This window comes from Berghia stephanieae, chromosome 12 (genome assembly GCF_034508935.2).
Source record: "Berghia stephanieae isolate SIO BIC M18660-M18661 chromosome 12, UCSD_Bste_1.3, whole genome shotgun sequence".
Classification (NCBI taxonomy): Eukaryota; Metazoa; Mollusca; class Gastropoda; order Nudibranchia; family Aeolidiidae; genus Berghia; species Berghia stephanieae.
This window is the reverse complement of record NC_088371.1, coordinates 36,810,271-36,826,571: the sequence shown is the minus strand read 5'-3', so window position 1 is coordinate 36,826,571 and position 16,301 is coordinate 36,810,271. Positions and strand designations below refer to the sequence as shown.

At 37.8% G+C, this 16,301-nt stretch overlaps 1 protein-coding gene and 1 long non-coding RNA gene across 2 annotated transcripts in view; both read right to left on the bottom strand.

The window, feature by feature from the left end:
• Nucleotides 1-2,568: 2,568 nt before the first annotated feature.
• On the bottom strand, nucleotides 2,569-3,401 carry LOC144957722 (uncharacterized). The gene is made up of 2 exons (XR_013642196.1): nucleotides 3,094-3,401; nucleotides 2,569-2,705 (listed from the first exon to the last, which is right to left on the bottom strand). It is a non-coding gene; the product is annotated as an uncharacterized LOC144957722 (long non-coding RNA).
• A 3,249-nt stretch (nucleotides 3,402-6,650) lies between these two features.
• Nucleotides 6,651-16,301, bottom strand: part of LOC144957721 (uncharacterized) — a 13,409-nt gene continuing 3,758 nt past the window's right edge. The window contains exons 2-4 of the mRNA XM_078889105.1: nucleotides 12,792-13,712; nucleotides 10,017-10,131; nucleotides 6,651-8,331 (exon numbers count right to left, since the gene is read on the bottom strand). Coding sequence (XP_078745231.1) covers nucleotides 7,010-8,331; nucleotides 10,017-10,131; nucleotides 12,792-13,679 — 2,325 coding nt within the window. The 5' untranslated portion in view covers nucleotides 13,680-13,712 and the 3' untranslated portion in view covers nucleotides 6,651-7,009. The remainder of the gene's footprint in view (nucleotides 8,332-10,016; nucleotides 10,132-12,791; nucleotides 13,713-16,301) is intronic.

Genomic DNA, 16,301 nt, shown 5'->3' with positions numbered 1-16,301 from the left:
GGATTTATCAAACAATGACATGTTTAGAGAAACCTTTAAAAAAAATGGCGACAAGGCAGCTTCATGGACAGGTGAAGACATGTTTTCGATGTTGTACTGTCCCTCCAGGAAATCGCGGCGCTTGCGGCCGCAACGTGGCCGCGATTTTTCGCAATTTTGACAATTGCCGCAATTTTTTGCAATTTTCCATGTTCTGGAGTCACATATAATAATATAATGCTAAACATAGGAAAATACTACTGCCACCGTCACACAAAACTATTAAAGATGCTATTTAATAATAGTTTTATTGCTAACATCAATCTATTATTAATTAATATATATATATATATATATATATATATATATATATATATATATATATATATATATATATATATATATATATATATAATATATATATATATATATATATATATATATATATATATATATATATATATTATTTTTTAAAAATATTTACCACAATGTTTGAGGCAGTCTACATTAATGTTTCAGGCTTAATTTGCCATCGTCAGGACTGAGTTGTTTTGTTGACTGTTGTTGTTTCTTGAAGTGGTTCCGGTTTAAAGTTAATTAACAAGAATTTCCGCCGATGTGGACACGTTCCGTACATCTCACTTTTCGTGTTGAGTGTGGCTTCATGAGGGTGTTTGATTATAGTATATTTCTCTTCCAGGCATAAGCTACATTGTTTTGATGTTGGTGAATTTTCCATGAAATGTTGTGGTCTAGTTTGTTGTCTTTTAATTTCCAAATATGTTCGCTGAGTTTTGTGGATGTTTTTTTGTTAGTGTTTCTAAATGTTGAGGTGTGGAGGTTGTATCTTGTTTTGAAATTATTTTCTGTTAGTCCTACATATTTTTCTTGCTTGTTTGTTTTAGTTTCTGTGACTGTGGCTTGGTAAATTAAACTTGATTCTAAGCATTGTTTGCTTTTTTTTTTTATCACGGGTGTTTAATATACTACCATAACATAGATTCATGTAACTCGGAAATACATGTAGAAAGTTATTATGGTAGGTTCCCTCGACCTCGTTATTCCCGAGTTCCACTGTATTATTATGATGTATAGATGTACTTGGAAATATAATAATAATAATATTTTTAAAAATTTATGAGCTTTTCTACCACATAAATGTTAGGAATCCATGCATTTGTGTAAAAGTGTTGTTTTTTGGGATTTTTTTCAAAATCTCCTGGTGGCATCCCTTGTATATACCTGGCATAATATTTCTTTTCTAAGTATGCAATGTCAATATCAATGTAATTTAATGTAATTTATGGACACAATACTGTATAATACATACCAACTAAAATTGGTGGACTGTGCTTGTCACAGAATTAAATCAAGAATAAATTATTGTGTGCTGTTTATTGAAAACAATGTCTTAAATTTGCAGTTTTTCCTTGCAATTTTTGGAATTTTGGGTGCAATTTTTTGGCTTTTCATTTGCAATTTTCCGCGGGGACAGGTTGTATTATGAATGGAATCCTTGTACAGAACACTGTATGTGTTGTCGTTACAATCAAATGCCAGATACGCAACACGCTTCGAAAGATCCAACTCGCGTAACACATTTTCAGCAACAAAATTGCTCACTCCAAAAGAGAAGATAGCCTCGGCCTCAGGATTTTTTGTATTAATTGTAGCGTAGCGACGAACATTTGAGTCTACCACAGAACAGTCCATAAATTTCATGTGTAGGTCGTGCACGTATTGTGTCAAAAAAATGATGTTATCGCTGAGCCCCATCTGAAGTCTCAATGTCTGCTCAATCTTAGAATGGAAACTCTCCAGGTGATTAGTAGTATTTGCTTGAAGCTTCATATTGTATCAACATTTTTGTATGTCTTCTTCTTCTTCTTCTTCGTCTTGTGGAAACCTCCAATATTGTCGAGGATCACTCCACAGTTTGTAGGGTTTTACATTTTAAACTTGCTAAAACTCTGCACATAATATTAATTTTTTAAAAAACAAACAAAAAAAAAAAAACACAAAGATTAAAAAGTCACGTTGTGAACTCTAGCAATCGCGTGAAGGCATGTTGGCAACCGTTTTCAGCCACTTCAGCTGGGAGGCTATTCCATAGTCGGGCAGTGGAAGGGAAAAACGAATACATGTGGGCGTCTGTTTTTGATGTTGGGATTTTGGGATGGTTATGTAGCTCAGAGTTGTGGATTATTCCACCAATTTTGGTTGAAATATAATATGGACGGCTCTGGAATCAATTCGAGCAGCTGATTTTTGTATATCCTCATACTCAGTCTGTGCGTAGTCATCGTTATGTTATAGCCGGATACTGAAATCCAAAAGACTGGCAGTTTGACGTCATTATTTGGTTTTTGCACCGCCTAGTGAGTTGTAGCGTAGCCATCGTTATGTTATAGCCTGATACTGAAATCCAAAAGACTGGCAGTTTGACGTCATTATTTGGTTTTTGCACCGCTTAATGAGTTGTCGTTAGTAGAGCTCATGGAAACAAGTTATTTCATTGGTTGAACTATTGAATACAACTCACGATTTGTCTTCTTTTGTGGCAAAAGACTGGCATTTTGACGTCATTTTTTGGTCAGTATCAGGCTATAACTTTACGAAGGCCACGGTCTGTGTCTCTGTAATCACCTGCCGCATGAAAAGCTGTGAAATGTTATTAGCCATCTCTGTGCCTAACTTTTTTCAGATGTTTTTGCACGTGACACTGCCTGGAAAATATGATCGTGGCACTAATTAATTTGAGCATCCGGAAAGACCACCCCGATTGCATTAACTCACTCAATCCTAGAGATTTTTACTACTGTTCAAAATTGGAAAAAAAATTGTGTTAAAAATGAGCATGTACATAGATACGTTTTATTCAACTTAACTATCATTAACATGCAAAAAAAAAAAAAAACCCTGAAAACATTAGCTTTGACACTACGCCTATAATTTGACACTGAAAAATGTAATAAATAGGCATGGGGTAAAAGTAACCCGGGTAAACTACGGATATAGTCGGTGTTAGGGTTGAGTGAGTTAATCTCTGATAAATCCTTGTCGATTACGAAACAATAATATGATTCAGAAGAGTCATACAAATCGGATAGAAACCTCAGAATCGCTTGGAGGTGAACACTGTCCTCATTCCTCACAAATGCATGAAGGATAGGGAAGCCATGGCCATAACTGTCTTTGGCCACGACTGTCAGCAATGGCATCAAATACTTGTTTGTCTTGTCAGTAAAATCGAGGATTAACACATGCGGAAACCGCTTTAACATGTCAAGCATCTCCTTAGTGGAGAAACACAGATAGTTAGGTTGATTGTGCCATCGGACTGGGTTGAGAAAGAGACATGTCCACCATCATTTTTAATCTTGTTCAGGAGCTCATCAACCAGAACAGGGTCTGAAGAGACTCCCTTTAGTTTCCTGTGCAAATTCTTATCATCCTGAGGACACATGCGAATCCCTTGGCTCTGTTCAATGAGTCCTTTCACTTCTGAAGCCCTTAACTCTCTCCTTACCAGCTATTTTTAGAATGTCCCCCGAAAATTCACTACCGCGCAACACAAGAATAGACTTTTCTTACTCAAACAAAAAAGGAACAAGAGAGCTCTATAACACAGTGTTTAGTACGTATAGCTGTAATCAAAGCATTCTTTAGATTTTGTGATGTACAAGAGAAATCAGAATGAGAAAATTGTCTGTTGCATCGTAACGAATGTGACGATTTTCCTATGGGTGGTAAGGAGAGGGTTAATGATGTTTTTGCAATTGTCTCCACATCGGACGTAAGTTGCACCCTCCTATTCTCTGGATACAAAGAACACATCTGTGGAAAAAAATGAAGGAGAAAATGAAACTATATAATGAGAAAACAATATTTGTGAACATAAAGCATATGAGAGAGAGAGAGAGAGAGAGAGAGAGAGAGAGAGAGAGAGAGAGAGAGAGATGTATTGCATCCTCAACCCTACATATGCATCAATGAAGTCAGGTTTGTATTCAGTCCTCCGGAAGAGTAGTTTTACACTTCCATTGAGATTACAACCAGTTTTTTTACATCACACTTGAGTTCTCTATTTAATTAGATTCAATGGTCTGATGTCACGTCGCCCAGCAACGGCGGCCATCGTGGTTCTGAACAAAGAAAATCGGTACTTTTTATTCTGCTGGCTAGAACTTTTCATGTTTTGTGATCAGAATGTGTAAAAGTCAAAACATGATCAGATTTATAATTTTTTCCCTCTGGATACGCTTTAATGCTCGTCGGGGAAATATTCCATAAGGGCGCCCGCCATGGTTCCGATAGTTTAGAGCCAGTTACTAAGTTACCATGCGTCACTATGAGGGAAGTGACGTTACGACTGTTGAAGCGTATTGTCCCAATGTCCCAATTTAATTGTACATTAATTAACACTAACGGAATACGCAGTCGTAACGTCACTTCCCTCCTAATGACGCATCACTGCCGCTACTAATACAACCAACATCACATCATCATCATTAACACTATGAGTATCTATGTGTGCATGGAGACCAAAGATACATAAGGAGTTGATACTCATCGTGTCCGCCTTGTTCCCAGACGTGTGTGTCACAGCATGCACAGCAGTCCGCCTTGTTCCCAGACGTGTGTGTCACAGCATGCACAGCAGGCCAGGCCTCCTTACACTTACACTTATTTTTTCGTTTGTTTGTTTGTTTATTGCTTTAGGTCTCTTCCAACACAATTGAGGTTATATGAGAGACCGCTGAAACAAAAAAACAAGCAATCTAACAAAAATAGTACAAATGTAAATCAAAATCATAACCTAAAGATATAAGCTAAATTATAAATAACCAAGAACAAACAGGCAGAAGATTTACAGAAACAAAAAATATCCCCTGTCAAAAATACAATCACAAACCAAAGAAGCAGGATAGGCTAGTAAAGAGAAGAAGAAACGGCATCACTATCGGATCGTACACCCATGCGAACATCATAGGTATATGATTCAAGGGTGATGCTCCCATCCAACCACCCGCACACTTACACTTACACATCACCTCGATTCCTTTGAGGCCTTGTATCGGGTGAGCATTGTGTTTGACGAGAACTTGTCCAATACTGTCAGCAGACGAGACAATGAAGCAACTAGGAAAACAGATAAAGAGGGAGAAAGAAGACACAGCAAGTGGCATCCTGGCCACAACCTCGCCCAGGTGACGCCCATAGAGCATGGTAAATCCGTGGAAATGTGCAATATTGTTTTTTTGTTTTTAAGGGTTTTACTGCGCATGCAACACATTTAGGTTATATCAGCGCCAGTATAAAGGATGAAAATTGGATAGTTAAAAGATTCTAGATGTACAATTCAAAGGACTTGAGGAAAAAGTAAGACGAAGGGGAATGGTTCAAACAGGGAACAGATGTAGATTCCAAGAGCACACTATCCGTGTACTTAGTTTGAGATCACTAAAAGTCTCATCCAGACACCAGCACAGGTCCCCACCAAGAGGAACAACACACTCAAATGTTTACAAACCATATCTAATGCATAAACAAAACATAATACAGTGCATAAAAGAGAGATGATTTACAAGGAAAAAAATATCGTCTCCCAAAACTAACTATACATTTGACTGTTTCCCTCCCAGTCAGGGTATCCGGCCAGGGCCAAGACAAAACGAAGTAATCTCATTCTAAGACAAAGACAGAAAGCATGTTGGAAAACACACATAGGGTGATAGAAGACACAATATGTACCTCCCTGCCCACTATGGGAGGTCAGGAACCCCACCCAGCCCATCATCATCATCATCATCATTGCCTTTTTCACCCTGGGTCAGGGTATAGGCCACAGACAAACAGTTTCCATCCTTCTCTATCATCATCATCATCATCATCATCATTGCCTTTTTCACCCTGGGTCAGGGTATAGGCCACAGACAAACAGTTTCCATCCTTCTCTATCCGGAGCTAACTTTTTTTTTTATCTCATTCCAGGTCTTACCACTTCTCTGTATATCAGCTTCTTTAATTCTTCTCCATGTTCCTCGTGGCCTCATGGTTAATCCGTCGAAATGTGCAATATAAATGTTTAAATGTAATTTATTAATGTAACACCATCAAAGGTTTTATGAATGTAAAGGTGGTCAGTGACAACTTGGGGGTATGTGGAGGTCATAGTTCATCATGGTCTGGGCCTCATCAATGACAACAGTGAGAGGTTTTCCCACGTATGTGTCTGAGAAAATCATGCTTTTCTGCACGGTCTTTCCGGTCTTGCCAGTCCGGGCTAGAATTGAATAGAAAATAGCCCTTATCTGCTTTGGTGTATTTGAGTCTTCTGTCCCTCTTTACATTAAACACTTACTCCAACCATACGTACCTCTGAGAAATCTTAGATCCCACGATTCAAAATTGTTAGCATCTCCTAAAACTAAACGTAAGTATTTTGGTGATATGCCTCTTATGAAATTCGGACCCACGATTTGGAATGATCTCCCTCAATCTGTGAGATTCTCGAGCTCAATAGACATTTTCAAAAAAGCCCTGAAAACATATCTTTTCAGGAAATATTTACTTAATTGAATTTTAAATGTATTGTATGTGAAATTTATATTGATGATGTATTGATGCCCTTTTATGCTCTTAATTGTTTTGATACCTTGGTTGAATTGTTTTGTTTTTTTTGTTTGTTTTTTTTAAAAGCGCTTTGATGTTTCGACGAAAGGCGCTATATAAAAATGCTTATTAAAATTATTAAGTCACACATTTATATGGCTTTTCACCTGTATGAGTTCTGATCTGTGGTGGTCAATGTGTTTTCCAAATAAAGGCTTATCCACAGGAGATAAAGATAAAGGGAGTAAATCTGACTCATGAATAAACAACACAATGTGTCTTTATCTTTATCTCCATTTTATTGACTCATTTAGGCACCTCTATTTATTAGCTTTTCCACACGTATGGCCTTCCTCGTGTATGAGTTCTGATGTGTCCTTGTAAATTTGAATTCTGATTTTTGAATTTCCACAGGTCACACATTTACACAGTTTTCTACTGTATGAGTTCTGATGTGTTGTTGTAAACATGAATTCACAGTAAATGCCTTTCCACAAGTCTCACATTTATATGGTTTTTCTCCTGTATGAGTTCTAATGTGTTGTAGTAAATGTGTTTTTGATATAAATGCTTTTCCACAAGTAGGACATATAAACGGTCTTTCTCCTGTATGAGTTCTGATGTGACATTGTAAATGTGTATTTTGAAAAAATGCCTTTCCACAAATCACACATATATGTGATTTTTCTCCCGTATGAGTTCTGATGTGCCGTTGTAAATGTGTATTTTGAAAAAATGCCTTTCCACAAGTCACACAAATATGTGGTTTTTCTCCCGTATGAGTTCCGATGTGACGTTGTAAATCTGTATTCCTCAAAAATGCCTTTCCACAAAGCACACATTTATATGGCTTTTCACCCGTATGAGTTCTAATGTGTTGTAGTAAATGTGTTTTTGAAATAAATGCTTTTCCACAAGTAGGACATATAAATGGTCTTTCTCCTGTATGAGTTCTGATGTGATCTTGTAAAGCTGAATTCTGATTAAACGCCTTTCCACAAGTCTCACATTTAAATGGTTTTTCTCCTGTATGGGTTCTGATGTGTAGTTGTAACTGTGAATTCACAGTAAATGCCTCTCGACAGATCACACACTTATATGGTTTTTCTCCTGTATGAGTTCTGACGTGACCTTGTAAATATGAATTCCGAGAAAATGCCTTTCCACAAGTCGCACATTTAAATGGCTTTTCTCCTGAATGAGTTCTGAAGTGTTGATGTAAATATGAATTCTGAGAAAATGCCTTTCCACAGGTCAGACATTTAAATGTCCCTTTTCCTGCATGAATTCTGATGTGTTGTTGTAAATATTTATTCTGAGTAAATGCTTTCCCACAGGTCACACATTTATATGGCTTTTCTCCTGTATGAAATCTGATGTGTTGTTGTAAATGTTTATTCTCAGTAAATGTTTTTCCACAGGTCACACATATATATGGCCGTTCTCCTGCTTGGATTCTTGAGTTATTTTGCAACTGTGAACTTGTAGAATTTTGAGAATTTGTATCAAATCGAGGCTCGTCTATTTCACTGTAATCAAATCTTTGATCTGGTCTATTGTCATTTGCGGAAAGATGGTCCAAAGTTGTCTCATGACTGTTCTGGAAATGGAAATCAGTACCAGGCTCTTGCCATTCCACACAACTGTCTGTAGTTTCAGCCACGTCAATTTCAATTTGGATGTCTTCATGAAACCCATCATTCAAAGACTGGTCACAGCTGTCAAGATCGTTGTTGTCTGTACAAATAGATAAAAGAGAATTCTTACCTCCACAAAACAACTTAGAAATTTATTGAAGTGATAAATTATCTCCACTGAAAGAATCAAATATTCACGTGTATAGTAAATATATACCCGTATTCATTACACCAGTAGAACCAAAATATAGGTCGGCTGTGATGGAGACCATTCCAAATGTTGAGATTTATCAAGTTTCCAAAGCATAAAATACAAAGAAAGAATTATCTGTTTCTCATTAATGACATTCCATACACAAATCGTTAATAAATAGTTCAGCTGTGTGATAAAAATGACCTGTAGTAAGATCGACCAAAAGTCCCTGGAAAAGACCATTGATGAAGAAAACGGCTCAGCACAGAAGGAACAAAAGCTACTTTATTAGCTTGAAGTAAGACTGTCTCTGCGACAATACTCAGGAAGTAGTAGTCCTGGATGGACATAGAGTGAGAAATGCACCATTTTTATCGGGAGTACCCCAAGGAACTGGCCTTGGACCTCTCTGCTTTCTAACATTCATTAACTCACTCAACCCTAACACCGACTATCTCCGTAGTTAACCCGGGTTACTTTTACCCCATGCCTATTTATTACATCTTTCTGAGACAAATTATAGGCGTAGAATCAAAGCTAATGTTTTTAAAAAAAATTTTTACATGTTAATGGTAGTTGAATAAAACTATCTATGCACATGCTTATTTTTAATACATTATTCCAGTTTTGAAAAATAGCAAAAATCTCTAGGATTGAGTGAGTTAATGAGGGTTGTTTGATGACTGTGGTATCGCATTTTTAAAAAGCCCACCAAATCCTTGTTTTCAGCTTTGAGTGTTATCAGATTTTTTTTTTACATCTCATTGTAGTTTGTAACAGCACACAAATTACCATGAGAATGAGATCTCAAATTATTGACAAAAAGAATAAAGTTCATGTAAACCACATTAATATTATATTAAAGTACCTTCATAGTTTATGGTTGAGATAGTTTAAAACAAAATAAATAAGATATATATTGCTATTTCAATCAGTAACTCGGGTCGGCAAGTGGGTATGTTTTAAATGATTTTAAATAAACTCTAATTTTTTTGTTTCTTATTGACCTGTATTTTTTTTGGATGACTTTCTGGTGTTGGTTTTCATTAAAAGACGTGCTGTTTTTATCAATTTATCCATGTCATTTTTTTTCATAACTGGTTTGTCTCTCGATGCTTATTTATTGCTAAACAAAAAGTGACGAATTTATACACACACTCTCTCTACACTCATGGTGGCCATGTTGTTGCTATACAAAATTACTGTTTGACCTTGTTATAACAGTAGTAGATTTTTACGGTTGAAGGTGTGATGTAGTTATTAAAACAATTGCAGAGGAATACCCACTACTTTTAGTTTTATAAATAGTCAAAAGACACACAATGATTCATCCCAATGTGTGTTAAATATTGAAAAACCAATATGTTATTGTTCTTGAAAAATGAATTTGCTCTTGGGGTAAGGGGAGGGGGAGGGGTGTGAAGGATTGAAATGGTCACCAATGTGTTGGGGGGGGGGGGGGGGTGAAATAGTCACCTACCTGACAAATTAGAACACATTAGGCAGTAATGGACATTTCCTTTCGAAAAGCTCCACATATCAAAAACTGGACAAATATTTATTGGTGATTATCAAACTCATCATTAAATTACCTTGCATAGTCTTCAGGTCCATAGACGTGACCTCTGACCCCAAACCACTAGAAGAGACTGGCCCCCCACAAATTGTTTTACAATTCTGGTCTCCTTTGTTCACATTGCAGAGTTCCTGAAAAAAAAGGAAGAGAATACAGAATAAAATAAAATGAAAAGATAGCACGAAGCTACAGATTATTTAGATCTTTTTTTTTGGGCCAGATAGTTTTTGTTTTAGTGTTACCATAGTTTAAGATCTCAACTAGATGAATTCATTACAAGACACAGAGTAGACTTATCTCTCCAGTGGATACCGGGACATTCAAATATACCAGGAAATGACAATGCAGACAGACTAGCCAGACTCGGATCAACACTTTTACAACCATCAATTCCAGTATCCTTCGACACAGCGAAACAAATAATCAAAACAAATAAAAGAGAAGAATGGATGAACAGTTGGGCAATGAGCACCACGGGTAGATGTATGTTTTCCCATATGACCACTCCTATAAAGACTGATTGCCTAAATAAGCTCAGAAGACGCCAGCAAAGCATCATCTTTCAACTAAGAACACAACACATACCGCTCAACAACCATTTAAGCAAAATTACAAAAGACACATCCCTTCCTGCCCCCTATGTCAACACCCCAATGAAACAGTAACACACCACTTGCTTGAATGTCAACCTCTTGAAGACCTGAGATGCACATTTCTCCCACCAAATCCAAGCATCAGTAACACACTTTATAGTCACCTGGAACAACTACAAAAGACGTCTAACTTCTACGTCATGGCACAAAACCGAAGGGCTAGAGCTCAGGTGATCGCTGGTTCGGATAAGTAAGTAAGTAAGTAATGTCACCATGTTGCCACAATGACACCAAACTTTGTAAACAAATGTTCATATTCAAAATATTTATCAAACACTGAAATCTGTAGAATCCTGTGTCCAGCCACTTTTATATATACGTACTCATTTATAATCATCACCCTCATTGGTGCGGGATATTTCAGTGTTTGCCTTTTCTTTTTTTTTTTTTTTTTTTTTTTTTGGGGGGGGGGGGGTATATCTATTTTACAACAAGATATGAAGTGAGTAGAAAAGTGCCAGAAGACAATAGAGAATAAAAATTTTTCGCGGCGGTGGTGGGGTTTGAACCTGCGACCTTATTGGTACGACAACTCCGCCTGGCAGGTGAGAGCGTGGCTCTACCGTGTGAGCTATCCACGAACACAAAAATATTCGTTTCAAACCCAAGTCATTTCTAGATCCCTCTCTCACCCACTTCTTGAGACCGCCGATTCGTTCGACACCACCATCGCGAAGTAATTTTGACCAGCAGTTAAGCTTAATAGCCAATATTCTCAACACAAACATATAACATAGAAACGATTGAGACATTGAGTATGCTCCGGTGTATGGGGTGAATTTTTAATTCAGAAAAGTGAGTGGAGCAGGCACCTATGTTGGTAACAACAAGAAATGAAGTGAGTAGAAAAGTGCCAGAAGACAATAGAGAATAAAAATTTTTCGCGGCGGTGGTGGGGTTAGAACTGCTGGTCAAAATTACTTCGCGATGGTGGTGTGCGAACGAATCGGCGGTCTCAAGAAGTGGGTGAGAGAGGGATCTAGAAATGACTTGGGTTTGAAACGAATATTTTTGTGTTCGTGGATAGCTCACACGTAGAGCCACGCTCTCACCTGCCAGGCGGAGTTGTCGTACCAATAAGGTCGCAGGTTCAAACCCCACCACCGCCGCGAAAAATTTTTATTCTCTATTGTCTTCTGGCACTTTTCTACTCACTTCATATCTTGTTGTTACCAACATAGGTGCCTGCTCCACTCACTTTTCTGAATTAAAAATTCACCCCATACACCGGAGCATACTCAATGTCTCAATCGTTTCTATGTTATATGTTTGTGTTGAGAATATTGGCTATTAAGCTTAACTGCTGGTCAAAATTACTTCGCGATGGTGGTGTGCGAAAGAATCGGCGGTCTCAAGAAGTGGGTGAGAGAGGGATCTAGAAATGACTTGGGTTTGAAACGAATATTTTTGTGTTCGTGGATAGCTCACACGGTAGAGCCACGCTCTCACCTGCCAGGCGGAGTTGTCGTACCAATAAGGTCGCAGGTTCAAACCCCACCACCGCCGCGAAAAATTTTTATTCTCTATTGTCTTCTGGCACTTTTCTACTCACTTCATATCTTGTTGTTACCAACATAGGTGCCTGCTCCACTCACTTTTCTATATCTATTTTATGAATGTAAAGACACTAGAAAAGAAACAGAGCATTTGAGATGTGGACCTATAGAAGAATTGCAAGGGTATCCTGGAAGGAAAAGAAAACAAATCATCAAGTACTCCAAACTTTAGGAATAACATCAACAACGATCATTTCAACTATTAGAAAGAGGATAACCCGATATTTTGGCCACATCAGAAGGCACGACTAACTACAGAAGACCATTGCAGAGGGAAAGATAGAAGGTAAGCGTGATCGAGGACGAAGAAGGACAAGCTGGCTTGGAAATGTCACAGCGTACGAAGCCCCATAAATCAATGTGCGAAACTCGCAGATGTGAGAGACAGCTGGCGAACCATGATCTCCAACGTCGTGTCCGACATGGAACATCGGTAAAGGTAAAAAGCGCCCACAGCCTGTTGTAATCGGGGTATGGGGCTATACAAAATACAAATGTCATTTATTATTATTTTTATCATCATATCGTCATCATCATCAGAGACTACAACTACAAGTAAAAGAGAGAGACACATGATCTCACCTGACCTCGTGTCCCCAGTGACGACATCTCAGAAGACATATCTGTTGTTATGGCGTCTTCAAGTTTTATTCTAACACTGTCATCAACGCTCTGTGCATAGACGTCATTAAAGTGTGAAAAGGTTTGGAAAGAGTTCTCTGCCTTGCTGCCTTCATTTTCGAGATTTACACCGACATCAGAGAATTGATTACATGTGTGGGAGGAGTTTTCTGCCTTGCTGCCTTCATCTTCAAGTTTAATATTGACATCAGAGAATTGTGTACAAGTGTGGGAAGAATTCTCTGCCTTGCTGAATTCATCTTTAAGTTTAATATTGACATCAGAGAATTGTGTACAAGTGTGGGAAGAGTTATCTGCCTTGCTGTCTCCATCTTCAAGCTTTACACTGACGTTAGAATATCGGATACAATTGTGGGAAGAGTTCTCTGCCTTGCTGTCTTCATCTTTAAGTTTAACAGTGACAACATTAAGTTGGGAACAAGTAAGGGGAGTATTTTCTATTTCTACCTTATTGTCTACAGCTTCAAGTTTAAGATTGACATCACTGAATTTTGAATAAGCGAGGGAGGAATTCCCTGCTTTGATGTCTTCATCTTCAAGTTCAACATTGACTTGCATGGGCTGTGGATGAAATTCTGATATATTTTCAACTTCTACTGATTCAAGTTTTACATCAACGTCAGAAGACTGGCATTTGGTTTCTGGTGATATTTTAGTTTCCATCAGATCTTCAAGGGCATCGGTAAATGATGGAACAGAATCCTCAGTCGCGACAACATCATCCAATCCGACATTTGAATGTGATGTCTTAGATGTTAAATCTTCTGGTGAAAGTGAAAGCTTCTCGAGTTTGTCTGGTTGAATTTTACAAGGCCCTTCCACTTCCATCTTTACTTTTCTTTACAGATGTAAGAAAAGACACTGGAAAAAAAAAACAAACAAACAAACAAAAGGCATGCCAGATTAATTATGGTAAAAAAAAAATTTTAATTTTAAATAAAAAAAATTGAGCTTTATATAGCGCAATATCCATGGAATGTGCTCAAAGTGCTTTACCAGGGGTCCCTGGTCAACAGCAACATTTAACATGTAGGACGGGACATGACGCCTGTTACTGTTAGGCGATATTACAATTTTTCGGACAAAGACAACGCTGTTAACGGCCAGGTACTCATTTTACACCTGAGTATGGTGAGAGAATGTGAGTAAAGAGTCTTTTCCAAGGACTCAACTATGCGCCAAGCACGAGGCTCGAACTCAGGACCTACCGATCTGAAAGCAAGTGTCATACCACTAGACCACATAGCCACACAAACATGCCAAACAGCTCATAGAAAATATACCAAATTTCGCAAGTTTTGAAAGAAACTAAATGTGTTTGTTTTGTTTGTTTTTAGAAGTCTTACGGCACTTGCAACAGACTTTGGTCATTTAATTGCCTGGAAAAAATTAGATGACAGGCTTAGTTAGATAAAATGAGGAACAGAAGTGGATGATAGAAGAAATGTACATAAATGCCTCTATATCTACTCTGAGATATAAATTGTGGCCTCACTTGGAACTTTGCAGAAAATGAAAATATATACCTATGTATCATTGATCATCATCATCATCTCATAATGCCTCTCATCATAAGACATCGTCGCCTAGGCATTCCATGAAGGAATATAGAAAACTCATCAAACAAGATGTCTGATGTCAACAGGAATTACTCATGTTGTCCAAGTGAGCAAAGTGGGGGTTAATAATCTTGCTCAAGGAAAAAAAACGAAAGTGCCTGAAGCGGGGCTCGAACCCGGGTCCTTCCAGGTCACAGTGCAATGCCTTAACCACTCTGCCACTTCGCCCCCTATGTATCATTTGTAATAATATCTAATACTAGTGTATACTTCTTTAATGCATACAATTCAAGACTGGATTCATACATAATAATATAAACCATTGACACACGAAAGATAGCAGAGATGATTTACAAGGAAAAAGTATTCACCCCTCATTAAATATTGCATAACAGGTACCACAAAAGCCGTCATTTTTGTGGCAGAAAAAAAACTTTTTACGTGTGTGTCGTGTCACATATCGAGTTATCTAGTGACATTTCTAAAATTAGGTCATTCAACCTTTGATAATTTGGCCATCAAAACACGTACAGAGTTTAATTTGGTATATCATCTGCCTTGATCTTTAGGGAGCAGCGTGGCTCGGCGGTAAGGTCTTTGCTTCGTACCCAAAAGGTACCGAGTTCGGCTACCCTCCTCGTTGTGTGGCCTTGAGTAAGTCACCTCGCCTTAGCTCACTTTGCGGTGCTGCACTGCGGCTGACACCTGGGTTATTCCAGTCTTCCCTTGGAATAAACCCTAAAGAAAAATTTCCCCTTGGGGATGAGTAAAGGGAGTTTTATTTTATTTATTATTATTTTTATCTGCCTCCAGAAAGGTTTCAGTTTTAGTCCTATATCACTCTAATAATCAAAATCCATCATCATCTCTCGACTTCTCTACAGCAAGTTAAAGGCGAGTTGGAATGATGCAGTTTTTTTTTTTTTAGGGGTTTTACAGCGCTTGCAACACATTAAGGTCATATCAGTGCCAGTAAAAAGGGAGAAAATGGGATAGTAAAAAGTTCTAGAATGACAATTAAAGCACTCAAGAAAAGGAAAGACAAAGGGGAATTGGTTCAAATAGGAAACAGATGTAGATTTCAAAAGCACACTATTAAAGTACTTAGTTTGAGATCACCTAAAGTCTCATCCAGACACAAGCACAGGTCCCCATTAAGAGGAACACACTCAAATATTTACAAATCATATATATATATATATAACATGTAAACAAAAATAATACAATGCATAACAGAGAGATGATTTACAAGGAAAAAAATATAATCTCCCAAAATTCTAACTATATATTTGACTGTTTCCCTCTCAGCCAGGGTATCTGGCCATGGCCAGGACAAAACCAAGTAATCTCATTCCAAGACAAGGACAGAAAGCATGTTGGAAAAGAGATAATAAGGGGATAGGAGACACAGTAAGTACCTCTGTGCCCACTATGGGAGGTCAGGAACCCCACCCAGAATGATGCAGTGGTTAAATTTCTCCTTTCCTCTGCTTTCCACCCACCCCAATCCTGACACTGATAGCCACTACCACTCTCCAAAACTCAAGTAAAAAAAAACAAACAAAACAATAAAAAAGTCAAAAAACAATAAAACACCAATCTACAAACTCAAACATCTTTAAATATTCATTTGCACCCCATCACTATCAAAGACTGGAACGCTCTTCCCGAATCATGTGTGAACACAACTGATTCAGAAACATTAAAACGAAGATTATCAAAATTCTCCATCCTAAACACCAACAATGGCTGTCACATTCAACAACTCTATCCGTCGTCAAACACAAATACTCATACTATTGAGTCGACTTTGAGTAACATTCAGATTCATCACACGGCCACAATGATAAGAAAGGACAGTGGGCTTCAAGTAGAAACTCATCACCCAATT